The 22796-nt window shown below is 34.9% G+C and overlaps 5 protein-coding genes across 6 annotated transcripts; 3 read left to right on the forward strand and 2 right to left on the reverse strand.

The window, feature by feature from the left end:
• The first annotated feature begins 3016 nt into the window (after nt 1-3016).
• Nucleotides 3017-4158, forward strand: LOC129804682 (polyisoprenoid diphosphate/phosphate phosphohydrolase PLPP6). The gene is made up of 4 exons (XM_055852220.1): nt 3017-3289; nt 3352-3449; nt 3510-3567; nt 3628-4158. Exons 1-4 carry the CDS (start codon nt 3278-3280, stop codon nt 4120-4122), a joined length of 663 nt encoding a protein of 220 aa, XP_055708195.1. The 5' UTR covers nt 3017-3277; the 3' UTR covers nt 4123-4158.
• Nucleotides 4159-6093: 1935 nt separating this feature from the next.
• LOC129804679 (BTB/POZ domain-containing protein 2-like) lies at nt 6094-7207 on the forward strand. The gene is made up of 2 exons (XM_055852217.1): nt 6094-6202; nt 6266-7207. The coding sequence occupies exon 2, from the start codon at nt 6267-6269 to the stop codon at nt 7125-7127; it is 861 nt and encodes a 286-aa protein (XP_055708192.1). The 5' UTR covers nt 6094-6202; nt 6266; the 3' UTR covers nt 7128-7207.
• A 6233-nt stretch (nt 7208-13440) lies between these two features.
• Nucleotides 13441-15071, reverse strand: LOC129804673 (acylglycerol kinase, mitochondrial). The gene is made up of 2 exons (XM_055852203.1): nt 14699-15071; nt 13441-14628 (listed from the first exon to the last, which is right to left on the reverse strand). Exons 1-2 carry the CDS (start codon nt 14806-14808, stop codon nt 13458-13460), a joined length of 1281 nt encoding a protein of 426 aa, XP_055708178.1. The 5' UTR covers nt 14809-15071; the 3' UTR covers nt 13441-13457.
• Nucleotides 15072-15188: 117 nt separating this feature from the next.
• Nucleotides 15189-15967, forward strand: LOC129804686 (uncharacterized). Its single transcript, XM_055852227.1, has 2 exons — nt 15189-15315; nt 15375-15967. The coding sequence occupies exons 1-2, from the start codon at nt 15261-15263 to the stop codon at nt 15809-15811; spliced, it is 492 nt and encodes a 163-aa protein (XP_055708202.1). The 5' UTR covers nt 15189-15260; the 3' UTR covers nt 15812-15967.
• On the reverse strand, nt 15777-22795 carry LOC129804677 (NADH-cytochrome b5 reductase 3). Of its 2 annotated transcripts, none has more exons than XM_055852213.1 (3): nt 22496-22795; nt 21420-22173; nt 15777-16143 (listed from the first exon to the last, which is right to left on the reverse strand). In XM_055852213.1, the coding sequence occupies exons 1-3, from the start codon at nt 22520-22522 to the stop codon at nt 15971-15973; spliced, it is 954 nt and encodes a 317-aa protein (XP_055708188.1). In that variant the 5' UTR covers nt 22523-22795; the 3' UTR covers nt 15777-15970. The 2 variants fall into 2 exon arrangements, with proteins under 2 accessions (XP_055708188.1, XP_055708189.1); XM_055852214.1 differs by having other exon boundaries at nt 22276-22523.
• Nucleotide 22796: the final 1 nt, after the last annotated feature.

Consider the following 22796-nt stretch of genomic DNA (forward strand, 5'->3'; position numbering starts at 1 on the left):
CTACACGAAACACAGTGTCGCATACAGTAGAGTCTCGCTATAGGCCATCGCTCTATAGTCCACAATTTATCGACCGTTGATTTAAAAGCACTGATTTTGAGTTAGGTAATGTTTTTTAGTACGCGACGTGCAATGTTTTCATAATCATTTTAATATTTTTGGCAAACTTTATTGAGTAGTTGTGATAATTGTGATCCATAATGAAGAGAGCGAGGACAAGTACCACAATCGCAAAGAAAGTGGAAGCCGTCGAGCAATTTCAATACTAAAAATCGTTGAAAATTTTAAAAAATAACATGGACTATAGTGCGACCCAAGTGTCAAATCTGGAACCAAATATGGACTATAGCGAGACTCTACTGTATTTTTTATTATTGATAAAATCACTCAAATCGCACAAAATCACTAAGAATCTTTGAATTAATTTGAAAACAATTAAAATGTTTTGGAAAATATTCTATCTTGTCACTGACAGCTGAGCAACACGGCCGGCAACATAATTTTCGTAGTTCCCCAACATTTGCCTCTCAAATGACATAAGTTCAAAATGTAATCGGTTTACATTAAGTTGATGTTTTGACCATTTTAAATTGGTTTTTTAAATGAGGCAACAAACTTTTGATTTTCCAAAAATGACAAGCTTTTAGAAAACAATTATTTTTGATATGAAATAAAATTAATTATTTTTTTTTGAAAAATATATATAATATCTACGGATTACACGGAACTCATTTACAAAAAGAAAAATTTGAAAAAGTATTTTTTCTATCATTTTTTCCACTTGTTTTCTTAAACGTGCATTAGGCAACAAACTATTGACACCTACTGTAGTTTTTTCGGGATCGGAAATCCTCGTTTTTTCCATTTTGTTTTTTACACTTTTGTTTATTCCAGTTTGTCTTTGGAAACTTTGTCTTTGGAAATCTTGTTTTTCATATATTTTCCACAATTATAACTTACAATTTTATAACTTTCCAAAAAGTTCCATTTTCTCAGAAAATTTTCCTTTGCCCCAAAGGACGAAATTAAAAACTTCCCAAAACACAGAGAATTTCCCTTTACCCCAAAGAACGAAACTAAAAACTTCCCAAAACACAGAAAATTTCCCTTTGCCCCAAAGGACGTAACTAAAAACTTCCCAAAACACAGAAAATTTCCTTTTACCCCGACAGACGATACTGATAATTTTCCAAAACAGTAAATTTCCCATTGCCCTGAAGTACGAAACTAAAATCTTAAAAAAAAAACCAATGTGATTTCATTATTTAATTTAATAAAATATACTTGTTTAAAATATATGAAAGACAAGATTTCCAAAAAACAAAAATTACCGAAGACAAAGATTTAAAAGAGAAACTGGGAAATACAAAAGTGTAAAAAAAAACAAAATGGAAAAAAACGAAGATTCCGCAAACTAGTTTTTTCTTGAGTACCGTTTCAATTCACTTAAATTGTGGTATAAATAAGATTAGGACCTGACCCAACCATTATATTATAAAAATCGTCACTGAATTTTTATTATCCTCCTGAGGAAAATCTAAGGATTTCCAAGAATTGCTTGTGGTAGGTTTATGAACCTAATAAGCAAGACATTTCTTGCTGTAGTAGAAAATAGCTTTGATTTGTGTGTAAATTACGAAAGGATTGCAAATCTTAGACTTCATTCTATAGTATGGGCACTTTCCACTATTTGCGTCCAATTTTTGTCAGAGCATTACTCAAATTTGAATTATAGTAATATATATGTAATTTTACGCATTAAAAATCTGAGTATAACATGAAATTAACAAAAGTGATTCCAAATGACAGACTTTTTCCTCAAGAAAAAAGAATGTAAAGAATATAAGTAATGAGAAAAGTTAAATGCTGCGCGCATGAAAACTTTTGCTGCTGCGCGCACAAAAAAAATTTGTGCTGCTGCGGCGTGGAAAATCAGCTTGCGCGCATTACATGCACGTAGCCGTACGCAGGGCTCTATTCTCAACAACAGCTGTATGGCCAGCGTGAAATATATTAAAAAGCCTCTGCCGATACATGGAATTTCTTTAATTCAAGGTGAATAACCTCGTGAATAACCTCGGTCGACTTTCTCTCTAGAATATTGGCTCAAAAACCTCACTCTTCTTCCAGATCTTCTTCTCCAATCTTTAAGCAGCTAAAAGAACTAAACTAAAAGAACTAAAATGTTAAACAGTTTTCATTTGTTTTCTTTTTACTTTAATGTAAAAATATCAACAAAAAAAAAATACTTCGAGTATCAGTTGTATGTAATAGCCGTGATAACAAAAACATTGTTTCAGATGAGAACATCCTAACTTCAAGCCTTCCAGAAAATTTTACCTGATTTTCAAAGGCAAAGCTAAACATTATCTCTAATATTGATGATGCAAAAATTATCCAACAAAAAAAAAACAAACGGAAGCCTCGGAAGCCTAGTCGCAAGAATTTCGAGGTTGCTTTTTATAGAATCTCAGCTTTCATAAACTTATGCCCTAGACCTAGAGAGACTTAAGACTTAATGCCCTAGACGACTTACGCCTTAAGCCGAGAGACGACTTAGTGGAAAATGATGGAAATGCACTTTGACCATTATTTCTAATAATTACGCTAAGCCCTCTCTCGACTAATCCTCATGTCTGTCAAGGCCCTAAGCCGAGAGACGGCTTAGTGGAAAGTGATGGAAATGCAGTTAACCCATTATTTCGAATATAATTACGCTAAGCCGTCTCTCGGCTAATCCTCATATCTGGGGCTTATCACTGATTTTTATCTAGAAAACTTTCTTTCCCAGCATAAATACATTAAGCCATTTTTTTAATAGAAAAAATATGTTTTTTAACTTTATGACTGCCTGATCCTGATTAACTTCGTGTTTTTTTTTATATCAGTGTTTTTTTTTCAAAATTAGTGAAAGATTTAGTCAAAATTCTCTGTTGTATTATTATTTTTTTCAGTGTATTGACTGGAAAATGATTGGAACGGACTGGAAGTACTTGTAATGAAAATCCGTTGGATTAATTTGGCGCTGAAGTCGCTTTCCCGGGGGCTATTTCACGAAGAACGCGTTAGTTTTGCTAGATCACCAAAAAATAATAAAAATCGCGCCTGAGCCCCAATAAAAAGGTTACACATTATTAATAATACCTCAAATGCCTAATTGATAATTACGTAACCCTAAAGGAATCGCTTCTTGGTCTGCCGATTGTGAATTTCTGTGCAAAAAGTGCTTAAAGGGGCTTAGTAAAGTGATTCATCGACTGATCAGGGAGCTGAAACAATGGGGGACAATGTGAGGATTTATGCCCAGATAAGTAATAAAATGCAAATACTGATGATGAGAATGTGTTGTAGATAAATCCAAAGACCCGCCTGGAGGAGAAACGCCAGTTGCCACCTCTTCTGGAGAAGATTCTGGCCGTTGATGTTGAGCTCACAAAACGTTTCGTGAGGTGAGAGTCAAGTTCAAAGGCCATGAGATTACCTTCTAAATGGGCTGTTTTTATCCACAGTTTTATGCTGAATTTTCTGCCAATGAGATCTCTGAAGACCCATTCAAAGCTCCTTGAGGTAATTTTGCGCGATATTTGTGAAACACATTAAATTTGTACTGAGTTTTTTTTCTTTTAGATCTCTTGTCATGGCATTGTTATTCTGGTTTTATGGTTCATTCTCACCTGGCTGATTGACAATCCTGAGCTCTATGAGATGCAGATAAACCTCCTTTTTGGCCTGCTAATTGATATTGTAATCATAGCGTGTGTTAAGGCAGCCACTAGGAGACGCAGACCAACCGTCAATGATGATATCTTCAGTATTGGTCCGGATAAATTCAGCTTCCCTTCCGGACATGCTTCTAGGGCAGTCTTTATGGCCACTTTCTTCACTATTCTCTCTCCAGTGCCTCTAATCTTCTGGCCTCCACTCATCGCTTGGGCTGCAGCTGTCTGCTTGTCCAGGCTACTGATGTACAGACATCACATCCTAGATGTGATAGCTGGTGCTCTTCTGGGCCTCGTGGAGGCCTTCATCCTAGCTGTGGTTTGGTGTGATGCAGAAACTTCCCTAGGGATCATGCAATGGATCTCAGACGATAAGTACGTTGAGGGACAGACTGGAATTTAAATTTTTGCTTGTTCAATAAAATCGTATTTTCCTTTACTGACTTGTTTTCAAAATTTTTCTTGGAATTCAAAATATGTAGGGCAAAGATGAGCTTAGAGAATCCGCCATGACTTTTGTATTACCTGCGTGGGGAAATTTTTAACCCTTTAAGGACGACTGGGTCACCCGTGACCCATATAGAAAATAATTTTTCCTGACTACCTGAAGTTATTTCTTTCTAATGTTTGTACATAATCACGAAGTAGAAAGATGTAGGAATCTAGGATATTTTTTGAAAATCTCCAGCTATTTGCTAAAAAAATATTTCAGCTCAAAAATAACGAATTTTCACGTTGGAGCTTGAATTTTAATATTTTTAATATTTCGAATTTTTTTTAAGCAAAAACCTCTTGGGACTAGAAACTATAATAACTACATAATATTTCTGAACAAAGTAAAAATTATAGTTTATTGGTATTTTCAAGAAAGCTTCATAATTTTCATGGGTCATATATGTCCCAATTGTCCCTAAAGGTAAAAAAACACCGAATTTGTCTCTAGTGGATTTTCGAAGATTTGAGGTTAGACTGTTTCATGTTTTTGATTATGTGTACGCAAAATAGTTAATTATTCGTGTAATATTGTGTGCGATAATATAATTTAGCTGAGATTTCCCAGTGCAATACTGACAGAAGAAGGTAATATTTTGATAATTTATGAGATACTTCTGCGCCTTTTGCGTAAATGTTGTAAATTCATAACTTTTTACTCTTGTACATGACTTCAAAAATGGAAAAAAAATTCATGATCAATGAACCCGAAATTATCCACATATTATGCCTGGAAGATAGCGATGATGCCGACAATCTTGTCCTGAACGAAAGCGACATAATATAATTGGAACAAGACGTGGATGAAGTGAACTTTGAAGTCTTCATCGAAAACGCATCAACTCCGGAAGAACTCCCAGATCCACAGCAATGTGCAACTGTACGTCTGAAATTCCCAGAGACAAGTAACATTACCATCAAACCCCATTACCATCAAACATGTTTCGAAGAAAACTGAGGTGCACATGGTGCTATCAGAAAAAAAGGATTATAAGACCAATTGTATTTGTGAGCCATGCGACATTTATCTTTGTGTTACCAGTACTCGCAATTATTTCAATGAATATCATAAAAATTAAAAATGAAGTAAATAATACATTTTTTCATAAAAATTATTGTTTTTGTGTACAAGTCTTCAAGAGTCTTTGAGACCAAAAATTGAATGAGATTTTTTAAAATTAATTTTTGATCGTTTTAATTTTTATTTGTACTCTAAATATTTTTTTATTATTACAAATATATTCAAGTTATTTATCTTTCAAAAATAACAGCGCAAACGAGTAAGCTAGACGTCTGGAAAATTTTGTGCTTTTTTACCTTTAAGGATAATTGGGTCATATATGACCCATAGTTTTCCAGGACTCCTAAGGATGGGAAAATTTCTTTTTAACCGTAAATCTCTTATTTAGGCTAAAATATCGAGGAAAAAACTTGATTTCGTTGAATTTCGCTCAGCGGAAAGGTTCTCGTCCTTAAAGGGTTAAATGCGAACAAAATCAACGATTATTGAATATTGGAAAAACTTGATTTCCTATGTAAAAATGAACAATTATCCCTATAAGTAAGGGGAAGTGGGATATACTTTTGAAAGTGGAGCACCTTTGAAATTGGGATTTTTCTCCTATGTTTAAGTGGAACTGAGCCATATCATAATGTAATTTAGTTTCTCAATCTGTTTGTGCACCTAAATTATTTCACGATAAGGCTCAATTTTATTTAAAAATAGGTGAAAAATATCAATTTCAAAGGTACCCCACTTCTCCCTAGGAATTGGTATTATACATGTGATCTCTTATTAAACTTGAAATATGTAGATAAATCATTCCAGCCGGGTATATCTGTCCCAAAAGTTATAAGTAAATGTCCCAAATCCGGTTTGTAAATTCTCAGAAAAGGCATCGACGCCGACGGTAACAAATTCTGTCTCTCCCATCAAATAAAGAAAATCCATAAGGGAAATAAGTTAAAATCATTGATTATTTTATCTCAAAGTAAGTATTTCTTTAGAAATGTCCTAATTTTAGATTTTAAAGAAAAAGACGGTAAAATTTTAGCATGGCAGAGATGGCAGATGTGGCAGATACAAAAGGTGCTTCGGAAACTTTGAGTACTAAACACAAATCTCTCGGGGAAACCCCAAAAATAACATTCGAATTTCCGGACAATGGGGGGACATTTTTGCTTGCTGATAAAGAACAGCTCGTGAATATAAGCGAAGTATTTGAGAAGCAAATCCTCAGCGAGCTCAATAGGGAAAATGAGAAAATAGTGATCAAGGATATATCACTTGAGATATTCAGTATGATGATTGAGTTCAGTTATGATGGTTCCATCGAAATCTACGAAAAAAATTATCTGGAAATCCTTTACGCTGCCAAGAAATACTTTTATTATGATTTGCTCAACAAAGTCGTAGAGTTTTTACTGGAGTTTATCAATGTTGATAATCTGACTGATCATTTTGAGTTCATAGAAAAGTTTGAACTAAAAAGCGTCATGGATCACATTAACATACTTTGCATAAGAAATCCTTTGAAGGTTATTCAGCATATAACTTTCACAGAAGATCACATGCGCATCTTGAAAGTTATCCTCGAGTCTCCGGTTTTGCCTTGCACAGAATATACTCTCTATTACACAATAATAGAAACGATGAAAGGTCAGTTGCAGGAGTTACTGCGAGGCAAATCGAAGAAAATGCTTGGTGAAATTATGAGAAAGAAGCTTGGACCATTGATATACTTGATAAGATTTCCCACAATGTCAGTTGATGAGTTGATTTTGTGCGCCAAACCACCATCTCTGCTGAAGGATAAGGAGATCGTGGATTTTCAACTTTGGTCAAAGTTACAAGTCTTTACGGAAACTTTGCTTTGTTTCTCAAGAATACCAAGAAATCGGCAAAACATCTATTGATTTAATGTTACTATTAAACCTATTAAAAAGAAATGGATTCAAAGCAAATAAATAAATAAAAATCATGTGAATTAAAGAACAAACGTTTTGCCTTTTCTTCCAAGCATTATGCAAACAAAATATTGGAGCGATCATAAATTACATTCTCTCTTTCGACATCGAGTAGACAGGGTGCCCAGGAGAGCGGGCTGTGCTCCTCCGAAAAATCAAGAAAAAAGTGAACGAAGTTCAAGAAAAAGTGAGAAAACTTAAAGTATTATCAAGATTACCAAGGATGCTAACTTTTACCATCTTATCGGCGGTACGTGGTATCATGGTATAATAGGATGAATAGGATTAACTCTTTCGTCTTTTTTGAGACTCTGAGTACCCAAAGCAGCATATGAATATTCAGTGAAAAAGTGTTTTTTTTTAATTATTCAGAACTTAGAAAAATTCAATTCTTTTGGATGATTACAAACTATAGGGATGTCCAAATGTAAGATATTTTTGATTAAAAAATTGTGAAATTGGCTTGCAGCATATGCTGCGGTCCGGAAAGAGTTAACTCTTTCCGGACCGCAGCATATGCTGCAAGCCAATTTCACAATTTTTAATCAAAAATATCTAAGCTCAGGAATTAATTGAGGTCCTACAAAAAATATCTTACATTTGGGCATCCTTATAGTTTGTAATCATGGTAATCATCCACAAGAATCGGATTTTTATCAATTCTGAATAATTAAAAAACGTTGTTTTTGATAGAAGATGCATATGCTTCTTTGGGTACTACAGTCCCAAAAGAGACGAAAGAGTTAAATCCATTCCTTGATGTTGGGACCATGAGTTTTGATTCCCTGGGAGGGGGTTTACCCGGTTTACCTCCAGAAAAATCCGTTAGTCAGTGAAAATGTTTATTAGTTATCAAAAAGTAATATTATGCTTTGAGAAATTAAAAGTACATTAATAAAATCAAGTGATATTAAAATCTTGAAAAAAGTGATAAACAAAATCAAGTTTTATCAAGTATGCTAATTTTTACCGTCTTGTTGGTGGTATGTAGAATCTTGATTCAAAAGGATTCAAGCCATTCCTTAATTTATGGGAACAAGAATTTTATGAGCATTAAAAAAAAATAGTTGCAGTCAGTTAAAAGCATATAAGAGATAAAAAGACGTACAGCAGATTCTCAAGTACAGGGCATTTGACGGGACATCCGATTTATGGTAGAAGTGGAAGAACTGCAATCACTTCAAATTGATGACGACTGTTGCAACTTTTTCTGAAAGCTGGAGGGAGAAGTAAACGTAGTGTTGGCTCAAAGAAGTGAAGGGCTCGCATTTCAGCGAAGTCCACATTTAAGTTTATCCTGCAAAACCATAAAACCAGTTGTTGCTCAATTTGTTTTTAGGGTAAGTGTGCCAAATTCCGGCCAGCTTGCAATTTCGGACATTTTTTTTGTTCCTCGAATTTCCATGAACTTTTAGATTTTACGTACTCTAGAGATTATACAATGCAAAAGAATAACAAAAAATGTAGCTTCGACAAACGAGATGACGTGAAAAAGATATTGGAAAAATTCCCGAAGGGCAAGGAACTATGAGAATGAAGGTGGCCGAAATAGGGCACCAAAGCTATGTCTACATTTTTATTCATTTTAAAATGTATTAAGAATGATTTTAGAGTAAATAAAGACCGTAAACTCTTTAAAAGGTTCCAAGCAACACTCTTACAAAAGAAAGAATAAAAAAATCAATTTGTATTTAAAATATTACATTTCAAACTTGAGACTTTGATGCTTGCATTCAACTATGCCGGAATTTGGCACACTTACCCTATTTCTTTAATTATTGTAAAGGCAAAATTAAGTCAATATCAACTGTTTCTACGTATTTTTTCAGTTAGAATTTGAAATTCAAACATTTATAATGCCCTGGACATACTTCTGTCCAGAGACGACTAAACTAGTTCATAGCCAAGTTCCTGACACACTACAAATGAGGCTTAGCACCACAAAACATAACTTTCCTGGGTTTTTATGCAGATATTTCTACTGAAATGCACTAATACTCCTCTGAAAATGAAACTATTTGTAATATCATGTCTCAATACACGTCCAATAATTATTGTTAATTACAATTATTTGTGAGGTGGAAGCTAACTCGCGACTTAAGCCAATTTTAGCTATTCTAGTGAATAATTATTGTTGTTATACGTGAATTGTGAAGTAAATTTATAAGTAGTTTCATTTTTAAAGGACTACTAGTTTATTTTAGTAGAAATATCTGCATAAAAACCCATGAAAGATATGTTTTGTGAGTGCCAGAAAATGCTAAGCCTCGTTTGTAGTGTGTCAGGAACTGACTTGGCTATGAACGAGCTTAATCGTCTCTGGACTTTAGTCGTAAGTGTGTCCAGTACTTTAGGGAAGGAGGAAAGTATAATGCTATAAGGAAGTCGTAAGCCAGAGAGTGCAGAAAATTCCAGCCGCTACTGGGAATTAACCCATTCCTTACCATGGTATTATACATCATACGCAAACTGAGTGATTTTTAGATGATTTATTCCAGGGCAATTGAAATGACAATTTCTGTCGGAAATGGATTTTTAGTTACTTTAGTCCTTCAATTACTTGGAAAAAATAGCCCGACAGAGATGGGAATACATTTTGTTATTCTTTTCTTGCTTCGCGTGAAATCATGCAAAAATTTTGCTCAAAATGGCCGACGGAAAATTCGACATCCCATCGAATTTGTCATAATTGACCTTCATCCTTTTTCCTCTTTTTCCTGATTTGAATTTTGGTTGCCAATGTATTTTCTTGGGTAGTTACTCTATCTAAGTCAATAGGGTTTGTAATGAATTAATGTACCGAATTTAAATTCAGTGACCGTTAAGGCGCGTGTTTGAGGGCGGCTCCCCGCGCCTCCATAATGGATAAAAAAAATTCTTTTCAAAAAATTCATCTATTAATATGTACGAAACTAATCCAAAAATATGAACATTCTATCTCAAGTATTTCTAGTACATTCATTCAATGTGAAGTCATTCTTGTGGAAAAACTTCTTGGAGAGATGAGAACGACTAATACAGCAGTATTAGTACTTATTTTTAAGTGATTATAATATGAGACTTTAATTCCAGCCGGGTAATTTCTGTCCCAAAGGTAGAAAATGTCCCAAATCTATAAACTTCCGGTATATTTTCGTTGAGTTTGTGTAGAAACGCGTGGCGATAAGAAGGCGTATTGAAGAAAATTAAGAAAAAAAAAGAAAGTTCAAGGAAATAAGTAAGAAAAACACTGATTGTTGGTGTTTCAAAGTAAATTTTTACTCGCCCTAATTAAAATGTTCTTTTAAGGAAAAGGAAGAAGCCAAGCATGATGGAACATTCAGGTGCTTCTAAAACGAGCGTCGAACGCAGAATTTACGGAAATAACCCAGATGTAACGTTTGTATTTCCAAACAGCGGTGGGGCGCTATTGCTTGCCGAAAAGAAAAAACTCATGAATTTAAGCGAAGTGTTTGAAAAACAGTTTCTTAGTAAGCTTAATGGGGAAAATGAAAGAATAGTGATCACGGATATATCATTTGAGATATTTGAGATCGTAATAGATTACTTCTATAGGGGAAACTGGGGCACCACCAAACAGGGGTACCACCAAACACTGCGATTTTTTAAATAAGTATAAGATTTCAGAGAATGAGACTTACATGAAATCATAGATACTATAGGGATGCTTGTCCAGAAAAAGAATGATCCACAGAGTTCAAGTAGTTTAGAAATAAGAATCTTTTTTCGCAAAATTGCGAGATTTTGATAATTTTAGTCAATTATATATCTACCTGGAAAATAAAACTGAAATAAGTTACATCAAATTTCACTGCACCAGTACTTTCCTACATGTTTTGGGATAATATTTATGTGTCTACTAATGAAATTAATGTTCACATTTTTTTAAAAGAATATAAAATCCATCACAAAACAGAGTTTGGGGCACCAACAAACAAGCAAATTTCTCACAATTGCAGATGTCGCGAGCGTAGCATGAATGGCAAAATTTTTCCTCTTATCTTTCTCACTCTTCATCTCCCTCTCTGTTCGATTTCTGACATGCATATCCCTTTCATGGGATTTTCAATTAAGACTCAAGAGAAATATAGTTTCGAGAACCCAATTTTGCATTAAATGATTCTTAATGATTCTTAAATGATTTTAATCAAAGATTGACGAATGATTTCTCGATTTTATTACAAATAATCAGAAGAGCGCGCAAAATTTGAACTTTAGGTATAGTGTTTGCCACGATTTTAGTGGCGCTGCTTTCCATTCAGAAGTCGAATGTTGTCAAAATGATGAAAAATCCATTGAAAAATATGTTCGGTGTGCAGTGCTTTAGTTTTTTGCTATTTTGGTCACTCATTCTAAATTTTGCAGTGCTTTTTTGAGAATTATTTACATTTTCAATACATTCTTTATAATTAAGAGTTGTTGTGAATGCCCAAAATAACTTCAATAGGTGAGAAAAAGCGGTGTTTTTTGGTGCCCCAGAAAGTGTTTGGTGGTACCCCGGGTGGTTGGAAAAAAGCGAAAAATGCATGATGACACAATTTTCCTTTTTACGGAAAATTGAATTGTTTTACATCAGCCTTGTATACATTAATAAGCAGGCTATACCCAAGGCTATAACATGGGGTAAGCAACATTTTTCTAAAACTCACAGTTTTCTTAGGAAATTCAGTCAAAATCGCATCTTTCAAAAGTGTTTGGTGGTACCCCAGTTTCCCCTAATGAAATTAATGTTCACATTTTTTTAAAAGAATATAAAATCCATCACAAAACAGAGTTTGGGGCACCAACAAACAAGCAAATTTCTCACAATTGCAGATGTCGCGAGCGTAGCATGAATGGCAAAATTTTTCCTCTTATCTTTCTCACTCTTCATCTCCCTCTCTGTTCGATTTCTGACATGCATATCCCTTTCATGGGATTTTCAATTAAGACTCAAGAGAAATATAGTTTCGAGAACCCAATTTTGCATTAAATGATTCTTAATGATTCTTAAATGATTTTAATCAAAGATTGACGAATGATTTCTCGATTTTATTACAAATAATCAGAAGAGCGCGCAAAATTTGAACTTTAGGTATAGTGTTTGCCACGATTTTAGTGGCGCTGCTTTCCATTCAGAAGTCGAATGTTGTCAAAATGATGAAAAATCCATTGAAAAATATGTTCGGTGTGCAGTGCTTTAGTTTTTTGCTATTTTGGTCACTCATTCTAAATTTTGCAGTGCTTTTTTGAGAATTATTTACATTTTCAATACATTCTTTATAATTAAGAGTTGTTGTGAATGCCCAAAATAACTTCAATAGGTGAGAAAAAGCGGTGTTTTTTGGTGCCCCAGAAAGTGTTTGGTGGTACCCCGGGTGGTTGGAAAAAAGCGAAAAATGCATGATGACACAATTTTCCTTTTTACGGAAAATTGAATTGTTTTACATCAGCCTTGTATACATTAATAAGCAGGCTATACCCAAGGCTATAACATGGGGTAAGCAACATTTTTCTAAAACTCACAGTTTTCTTAGGAAATTCAGTCAAAATCGCATCTTTCAAAAGTGTTTGGTGGTACCCCAGTTTCCCCTAATGGTGGTCTCGATATATTCGAGGACAATTACATAGAAATCATTTACGTTGCAAAGAAGTACTTCTTTTATGGGCTGCACAATGCAGTTTTGACGTTTCTACTGCATTTCATCGATACGACAAACCTGACTGATCATTTTGAGTTTGTTGAGAAATTTGAACTAAAATGCGTCATGGATCATATTACCATACTGTGTGTAGAAAATCCACTGACAGTTATTCCCCGTTTAAGTTGCACAGAAGATCACATGCGCATCCTGAAAATTATCCTCGAGTCCCCGTGTCTACCTTGCAGAGAATATGCTCTGTATGATGCAATAATCAAGATGATGTTACTTCAGGTGAAAGATGTAGAAGGAAAAATGCTTTGTGAAATTATGAGGAAGAAGCTTGGACCATTGATATACTTGATCAGATTTCCCACTATGTCAGTTGATGAATTGATTTGGTGCGCAAAACCACCTTCACTGTTGAAGGATAAGGAGATTGTAGATTTACTTCTATGGTACGAGGAAGGAATTTACTCGGAATCTCTACTTTTCTTTTCAAGAACACCAAGATCCGGTGTTAAAATTAATTGAACTGAATCAACTGAATCAAATTCGAAAGTTTTTGAGCGAGACCATCACTGCTCAATGATTGTAAGCAAAAGAAGATTGCTAACGAAAAACAAGAAATAAAACACTCGTAAGTTACAATCAAGATTTATTTTGCGACTTCTGGAGAAAACATATTGATAGCACGAGGAAGAAGGGTTATTTTGATGGGTTTCACATCGTATTCTTCATTGTCAATGGCATAGTACTTGTCCTTGGGAGGATTATCTTCATTTCCTGGAAGGATTTGAACAGTTCTTGCTTCAATAGGTTCCTTCCCAGCCGTACTGTCCACTTCAATTCCCCGCAATCTCTTCCAGCTCTTCAGAATATAACTAAAAGCAGAATCCTCTAACTCTGCGAGTTTCATCCGTAGACTCTCTGGAGCTGTCTGGATAATCACTTCAGAGTGCTTCCCTTCAATTACAAATTCCTTCGAGCACATTTCATTAACTACCTTCGAGAAATCATTTCCAGGAGCTAAGTTTACCGTGTTTCTGGGAAGAAATCTAGTCCACCATCTACCTTCATGGACATTGGGCTTCTTCGCAGTAACCCCGCAATTCCTGCATCCGGTGCAGGGAGGAGTGTACCTGATATCAGCTTCGCATTCCCATGTCGGACGGGAACTGAAGGAATTGACCAGGAATGCCATGTACTCCCTGAAAGGACCAGTATACCAATACTGATCCCTCAGGGACAAGATATCCCTAAAAGCTCCCCATTGAAATGATCCCACAGCATAAACCGGGCGTCGGTATTCCTCCTCTTCTGTTGATACAACCTCGATTTTCATCACATTTTTCCTGGCCACATTCCCCCGGACAATAGAAATGGCAGCTTCAGCCAATTGACGAGCCTCCTCCACCCGATTTTGCTTCTGACGCGGGAAATCTTCAGCACAGGAAGCATTTGTTCGTCCAACTGGAAGAATCCCAATAGGACAAGCTTCATTGCTGTCAATCTTCCTCATCATCCCTGTCACTACTTCTGACAGCGTTCCATCTCCTCCTGCCACAACTATGGCACTCGGAAAACTAGTCAGCTGCTCAATGTGCCTCCTGGCATGTCCTTCAGAATCCGTCTTGACGATATCTACAAGAAATCCTGCCAAATGGAGAATAGGCTCACAGTATTTCTTGAATGTTTCCTCTGCTGAGCGTCTGTTCGCCGCAGGATTCAGCAAAACTAGGACTCTCTTGGGTGGCTGGGAAACAGAAGCAGTGGCATCTCCGGAAACTGAAGCTTCCAGACAGTATTCCCTCATTAATTTATTGATCCTGTTGAAATTAACAAAGTAAGGTTATGTCAGCGGGAAAGTGGCAAGAAATCCTTGGATTTTAATCTTACTTGGCCTTGTCATTGGCATAAGAGGCTCCATATGTGACCAGGGCCGCGGCAAAAGTGGACTTTTTCCAGTGATTCCGGACTCCTTTGGCGAATTTTATCACAAAAGACATGTTTTCCGGAGTGAGGGAATTGTTTTGAAATGGCGATTGTTTTGGAAGAAGTCACAGATATTGCAATGAGGGAAAGTTCTACTATCTAAAAAAAACAAGATTGGAAGGACCTTTATGTCAATTTTGTCTTAGAATCTGTCGAAATTAAGCAGTAAGAAATTTCTCACAGCTAAAAATTTGAACAATTTAATGGCCTTTTAATAAGTTTTTTTGCGAAAATTGTGCCACGATCCACGATGTTTAGAATGAGAATCCCAAAAACCAGCTGCGATTTGAATTTTAAATCCCTCATGCAAGTTTACATGCCAGCACACCGCCGCCGCTGTCGCTGTCATGCGAGTTTTCATGCCAGTTCACTGTCATGCATTTTTGCATGCCAGTCGTGCTATAAAGTTGTCATCGAGGGCGTTGTTTGTTTTGGTTTTCTCAATTTACAAAAATCCTGCCAGAAAATGCATTCCCAGGTGGTTTTTGGTATTCTCTTTTGCCTGGCTACATTCCATAAAGGTAACTAGACACTTTCCCTTTCCAAAAGACAAGCCTATTGTGCATTTTTCTCCCCGTAGCATCTGGAATCTGGTGCTATCGCTGTACTTCAGCCACTCCCGGATGTGGCCTGTATGACTTCAATTGGCGCGGGATTGGATACCTGGGGGAACAGTGCCCAGAAGATGATGACATCTGCATGAAGGTGATCGAAAAGACAGGCACTAGCGAGACTGTAATTAGGGACTGCTTCAGCTCCCTCCGGGCCTTCAGGACGGACATCCCAGCAGACAGGTATGAAGGCTGTCGACCGGCTGCCAAGGATGTCCGTCTCGGTCACTACGTTAACAACAGCATTCGGGAGCTGGATGTCCATCGAACTCACTTCGACAGTACCACCTTTTGCTTCTGCTTCCTGGATCACAGATGCAACTCCTCGCCTTCCATCAGCCTCTCACTGGCAGTCATCGCAGGGACTACAATTTTCATTCTGTGGCATTTATTGAGCTTCAATTAGGTTTACACATCTCAAGGAAAGGTCTAAAGTTCTAAACGTCCGACTAATTCCGTCCATTTTTTTAGTGTAGTAATAACTTTTTTTTTAAAAAAATTACCAATAAAAAGAATCACTGAATTAGTGCCTGAAAAAGGTGATTGAATGAAAAGGATGGAAGTTTTAATAGGCGAAGCGAAGTTCGGGATTGAATCCCAGTTTGTCCAAGTTGGGGATGCAGGCGTAGGTAATCATGGGAGGAGGTCCACACATGAGAACGATGGTTGAATCTGATGGAGGCAGGAGATGATCTCTGATCATTTCGTCATTAATAAAGCCCTTGCTGTACTTCCAATCTGAAAAAATTAAAAAAAAGGTTTTATATTGAAATTGCGCAAGAAAAGTATTCCCTGATCGAGCTCAAACTTGGTCGAAGTTCATCTCGGTAATCTCTCATAAAATAAATAATAAAAATATTAGTAGTATTTTAATAAAAATTGATTATTGCACTGTTTTAAAATCTCTCTCTAAAAATATATATGTATATATTATTATTAGAAAATTATTAACAATTCTACAATTCTGAAGATTTTTTGAATTTTTTTATAATTTACTTTTAGAAATTTAAACGATTTTATGCAAATATTTTTGCGGTTTTAATTGAATACTTAGCAATTTTTGGGAAAAAATTTGCTGATTTTAGTGGATCTTTAGCGATTTTTTTTAAATGCTCGTCAAGTTGTCATATTACGAACAATGTAAAAAAGTACATTTTTTACGGATTTTTTAGAAGGTTTTCAAACATTACGAACAATTTTATGACATTATATTTTGTGTAGAGTCGATTTGACCTTTAACATTGAAAATTCGGCATTATATTATTTTGTATTAGAAATGTCCCAGTGACATTTTTAGATACTTAAGAAAGCAGATCCTAATATGAAAAAAAATTGAAAGACGCGTTTTCGGGATATTAAGATTAATTATTCATAAATTAATTTGAACTGTTTTTTTTTAATATTGCAAGATTTGTTGAAAGTGTAACTAAATTTAAGATAAATTTATTTACCCTTTCATAGCCCAGCGGGCCGAAGCAGAGATACTAGCGCCTCTATCGAAAAGTTCGAAGATTACACTTGTAAACAATGACCCAACCGATACCACTATATAGGATATATAGCAAAGATATAACCCTTTTAATATTTGGATTTGGTAAACAAAATCATTAATAAGGATTCAACGGTATTTTTTGCATTTGAACGAAATGTCCGGTTTTCGTTTTTAATCCACATAATTCTATGATCATTCTGCATCAAGAATTCAGCAGAGAATTTATAAGAAAATTCGCGGATTTTTTGGAAAATTCCTCTGAAAATTCAATGGAACTCTCCATTATAGACACTTTCAAAACGTTTTCAAAATTACACTAACGTTCAAAACATTAAATACACCCTTCGTAAATTTAAATACACCTGGTTTGGACACGGAAAACGCTGTAATATTCAGTTCTATTGACTGAAATAGTTTCGTATTTATATCTAAGAACAGTTTTAACCCTTTCCAAACCACAACATATCCAGCGAATGAATTTCAGTAAAACTCACTTTATTGTAAGTCTTAGTGGTAAAATATGATACTTTTACAGAGAAAGAATTTTTTCCTCCTCTGGGAAATTGGAAAACTCAAGGGTACTCTCGTCCCCAAAAGAACGCAAAGGATACAAACTTCAATTTTCCCAAAGCCAATATTATCGATAAAGTTTGAACAAGTTTTTTGAAAATTTAAGAAAAAGTTGTTTTTCGATTTTTATGTAATCTGTAATTGTTAGTTATCATACTTATTGGCCCAGAGAGGTTTTTCCTTATTCTGGTCTAGAAATATCAAAAAAAAAGTCATAATATCTGCAAGGAAGCAGAAAATCGAAAATTCACGATTTTTGACCGAAAATATCTAAGCTCAGGAGTTAATTAGGATCCTGCAAAAAATATTCTAGATTTGGACATCCTTATAGTTTGTACTTATCCCGAAGAATCGGATTTTTATCGATTCTAGATAGTCTAAAAAAAATTGTTGTTTCCATGGATACCCAGTGTCCCAAAGGAGACGAAAGAGTTAAACAATATTTGAGAAAATATCTGGGCTAAAAAATTTATAATTTGAGGTTCATTCAAAAATGAGCTTTCTGGACAAAAATGCAAAAGTAGCCCCACATTCTAAAACTGATCTAATCTTTTAATTTTAATATTTATTGTTTATTAGTATTTATAAGCTAAATACTATTAGTAAATATTATTGAGAGTCAGAAAAACTGAAAATTATGCCGAGGGAATATTCTTGGTACGGATTGTGCTCGGTTTCCGGTGTGATCTGTTCTGAAAGGGGTTTCTTCTTTGAATACAGTAGACTCTTCGATATCCGGCTGACTGGGGGACAAAATGACATTTAGGTTTTTTGAATGATCAACGGTTTTTCTATTTTGTGCAGTGTGAATTTATTTTCTGTCTGACAAAGAAAAAGAGAATTTTCTTCATGGTGTGCTTATGTTTCATTTTTTATCACAATTATGTATTAAAAACTTCGATACAATGTTAATAATACTTTAATTCACTCTGGACAAACTTCATGTTTAGTGAAAATAATTTTGAATATATCAACCGCCAGTGTTTGGCAGCTGTCACCCGGATATCGAAGTGCTGGATATCGAAGAGTCTACTGTATCAAAATTTGGAACAAATTCGTTACTAATATTGGGTATATTTTTGTTTCTTCTAGAAGATACAAATTTATTCCAAAAATTTTGGGTGTCCATGGACGAGAGCTACGTTTTGGAATAAATTCGTTACTAATATTGATTATCTTTTTGAGTTTCGTAAAATGAACAAGATTGTGCCAAAAATTATGGTGTCCGTGGACTAGCTAATTTTTGGAACAAAATGTGCCGAAATTTTTTACCGTGTAGTTTTGTTATTACCGATTTTATGATTTTTTCTTACGATTGAAGAAATCCTTTATGACTATTGTATTTTTTTTATTTTATTAATTTTTGCGATTCTTTTTACTTTTCTTAAGATCATTTTGTGGTTAATTCTTTTTGTACGGTTTTAGAATCTTTTATTTATTTTTTTTGTGATATTTTCTGCGAATATTGGAAAGTTTTGCTCTTTTCACGGAAACTTTTGGAAGATCTTTGTGTATTAAGTAATTTTTTAGATAAATATTGGGCATGATAAATATTTAAGAACAAATGTGTGCCCTAACCTCAAAAAGAAGATCACTACGGCTTATTTTTTATTTTCTTCAATAGATTTAAGTATTTTAAGGTTAAATGAAATACTTTTATGGATTAAAAAGAAAAATTTTAAAAGTTTTAAGTTTGACATGGATTTGAAACAGTTACTCGGAAATAATATAGTCAATCTCGCTAAAGTTGCTCTTTTCATAAGAGCTACAAATTTAACGATTTAATTTAAAATCGCATTGGTAAGCAACGTTAGCCTTTTTGCAGTGTTTCATTAATTTAAATTTTTTTTCTCTTTCTCTTTATGTTCTTTTTTTTTGGATTTAATTATCACGTACAAATTGTTATTCTTATTTAGACATTTAAGTTACTTTTTCTACACAGGTATAGCTAGAATTGTTACTGAATTGTAGTCTTCAATTGTACCTGATTTTTATATGCATATATGGCAATTTGCCGCTGCATAAATAAATAATAATCTTCATCATCATCATCATCATCATCTGCATGCACATATCAAGTTTACGTACTGAAATACATTGTAAATATCATGAAAATCCCTTAATAATGCAAAATTATATCAAAACTTAGGCAAACCATGGCAAATTTCTGCTTATTTGTTTCATTTGATAATCATAATAAAACTTGAAAAACGTCAACAAACTTTTTTCAAATTTAACTGCTGCCCGAATTAAAAAGTAGCCCGGTCTTAAAAGAGCCGAATTAGCGATTCTACTGTAAATCACTTCATTTCTTAAAATGACAAAAATGTCAGAGGCTTATGCTTGAAAAATTTTTGTAATTTGTTTTCTTACTCAAAGTCTAAAGGTTATATTCAACATAACCAATTTTTTCGTCAAATACCTTTTTAAATAAATAAGAGAATTCCTCATATAATTCAAACTTCTATTAGTCTGATTCCCCTTTGGTTGATGCATTTAAGATGTAAAATTTTAGGTTATGTATAACCTCAAATTGGAAAATATTTTATAAAAAGAAATTTTCTAAGTTCACTGTAGTTTGTAAATTTCTTCTGATAGAACTCAAACAAATACTCCCGTAATATTTTAAAAATAATTTGTGTTTTTTTTAGGTTAGAAATTAAAGAATATAAAATATTAAGAACTTTCACTTAAGTTTTCCTTTTTTATACAGTAGACTCTCTCAAATTCGGGCATTTGGGACCGAAATGTCACCCGAATTAGAGAGAAATTCGGGCAGAAAATTGTTTGAAATGCAACGATTTTTTGTGCATCTGCATTCACATAATTGAGTTTACATGCTCATTGCTATTATAAATTTCATGAAAACATCTTAATAATGCAAAATAACATCATAGCTAAGACAAATTATGGCAAATTTGAGCATATTTTCTTCATTTGATAATCATAATCGAACTTGAAAAATGTCAACAAACTTTTTTCGAATTTAACTGCCGCCCGAATTAAAAAGTAGCCTGACCTCAAAGGAGCCGAATTAGCGAGAGTCTACTGTATTTTGTTTAAACATTTCTCTACAAGGTATCTCTAAAACATAGGTGTGCAAGAACCGTTGAAAACCGAATAAACGTCAAAACTAGTTTGTTCTGGTAGCGTTTTGACCATTGACGTACATGTTTATTTGACGTTTATTAGGTTTCAACGGTTCTTGCACGCCTTTGCTCTAAAAAAAATCTTCCATAAAAAATATCTGTTAATTTTTTTAATGGTTAGGTCCGACATAACCTCAAATTTTCCGTATTTAACTATTTGATGACGTAAGGGCCTTGACAGACCTGAGGATTAGCCGAGAGACGGCTTAGCGTAATTATATTAGAAATAATGGACAAACTACATTTCAATCATTTTCCACTAAGTCGTCTCTCGGCTTAAGTCGTAAGTGTGTCTAAGGCATAAGAGGAGATTTAGTAATGCGAGTTTTCCTGCTCTTCATCGACTGGTTTTTCAATTCGCGCATCTCTGAATTAATAATTAAAACTGAAGCTCTTTCAAAATTTGGGTTAATTAGGTGGAAATGAATTAAATAATTCTGTAAAAAATATATTTTGTTATGCAAATTCCCCCTTCGAATTTCTCAATAGACAAAAAAACATGCCTTTCATCCAAACCAGTGGCTTCCAGTTATTATTAATTTTTATATAAAGCATGATTAGCAAGATTTTCCCCCCATTTTTCCCACAAAAAAAAATTAAATAAAACCTCGTAAACATTCATATTCAGTGTTAAGAAATTTTATATTGTTTGCAAATGAGAGAGATTTCCTTTATCATTTCTCGTGATATGAAAAGCAATTTTATGTGACCTCCAAAATGTTTTTAGAATTTGGAGGAATTATTAGAGCAATTTTCTGAGAATCTGGAAAAAAAAAACAAAGAAGGGAGGATTTCTCACTCACCAGTTGGTGTAGAGTCCAGGGTGTACCAAATTTTGAACTGATCCGGATGCTGAGCTGCAAAATGCTCCAGTTCATCCCGCAGGAGGATGTCATTCTCAGTCTGATTGGCGAATAGGAGAGCAATCTCGGTCTTGTCAGTGGAGGATTTTAGAATATGCCGAACGAGTTGGAGCATGGGAGTAATACCTGTTCCTCCGGCAATCATATTCAATTTGGTCACTTGCACATTGACTGGGGGATCCTTTCGGATCTTTTTAATACTGAAAGCACCATTTCCCAAATACTGAAGCTTCCCGGATGGGCCACGGAAGGCAATTGTATCGCCGATTTTCATGGCATCGAGATGTTGGGACATCTTTCCGCCATTGGGGAACTTGGGATGGGTATTTTTCTTGTACACCTTAATTACAAGGTCCACAAATCCACAATCTTCATCACTGGAGACTGGAGTGTAGGCCCTAATGACCAGTTCATCATTGATTGTCGCTGAGAGATTGATGTGCTGGCCAATGGGAAGGCCCAGGACGTGTAGTTTCGATGGTAAGCCAAACCGGAAGCGCCTTGTGTCATGACTGATCTCCTCCTTCTCAATCAGTGGCAGCAGGTACTTCTCATTGGGATCTAGGAGAGTCTTTAACTTCGCTGGCTTCCCTCCCTTACCCTTGGAACTGCCCTTGCTCGCGCTCTTGTACCAGAATTTGTACAAAACTATTCCAGCAATAACTGCTGTGATCCCCACGGCTATTGGAAGGCACTGGAAGGACAAAAAATTGAGGTTAGAACCGACAAATCCCCTGGGAAAAACAGCCTTCCTGCTCTGTTTTCCACCAAAATTCCCCCTCAAAACATCACTCACATCGCAATCCATTGTTTATTTAGGAATGTTATTGGACAACTAAATGGAATTATGCAAGAGTACACTGGAAGAGAAATCTCTTCACCAAGGTCAAGCAAATGTGCCTAATTTACAAATGCGGCTCTTTCTGTCTGGAGAATCATCACTCAAATACAATCACGCAAATCACCCACCACAAACCAATTTTAGATAATGTATAATTTTATTTATATATACTTACTACGCGCAGAGCACTATCATCTCTCATTGTGTAATCTCTGTTGCCTTTTTTTTACTGTACTTCCTTGACCTTTAAACTTGGCAAATTGTGCAACAGTATGCGTGAGATTGGTTATATTTTGCAGTTAAAATGCGATTAGATAGGACAAAGTCGCTGGATTAATGCACAGTGGGGCTTTGCCTGGGACTTCTGTACTGGACTGAAGGCGATTATGTAGATTTTCTGCTGATTTTCCCTCAAAATCCAATAAAAATGTATGAAAATGCTTTTCGCGCGCTTTTTGTCTGACAACGGTGCTATA

Source organism: Phlebotomus papatasi, chromosome 2 (genome assembly GCF_024763615.1).
Source record: "Phlebotomus papatasi isolate M1 chromosome 2, Ppap_2.1, whole genome shotgun sequence".
Lineage (NCBI taxonomy): Eukaryota > Metazoa > Arthropoda > Insecta > Diptera > Psychodidae > Phlebotomus > Phlebotomus papatasi.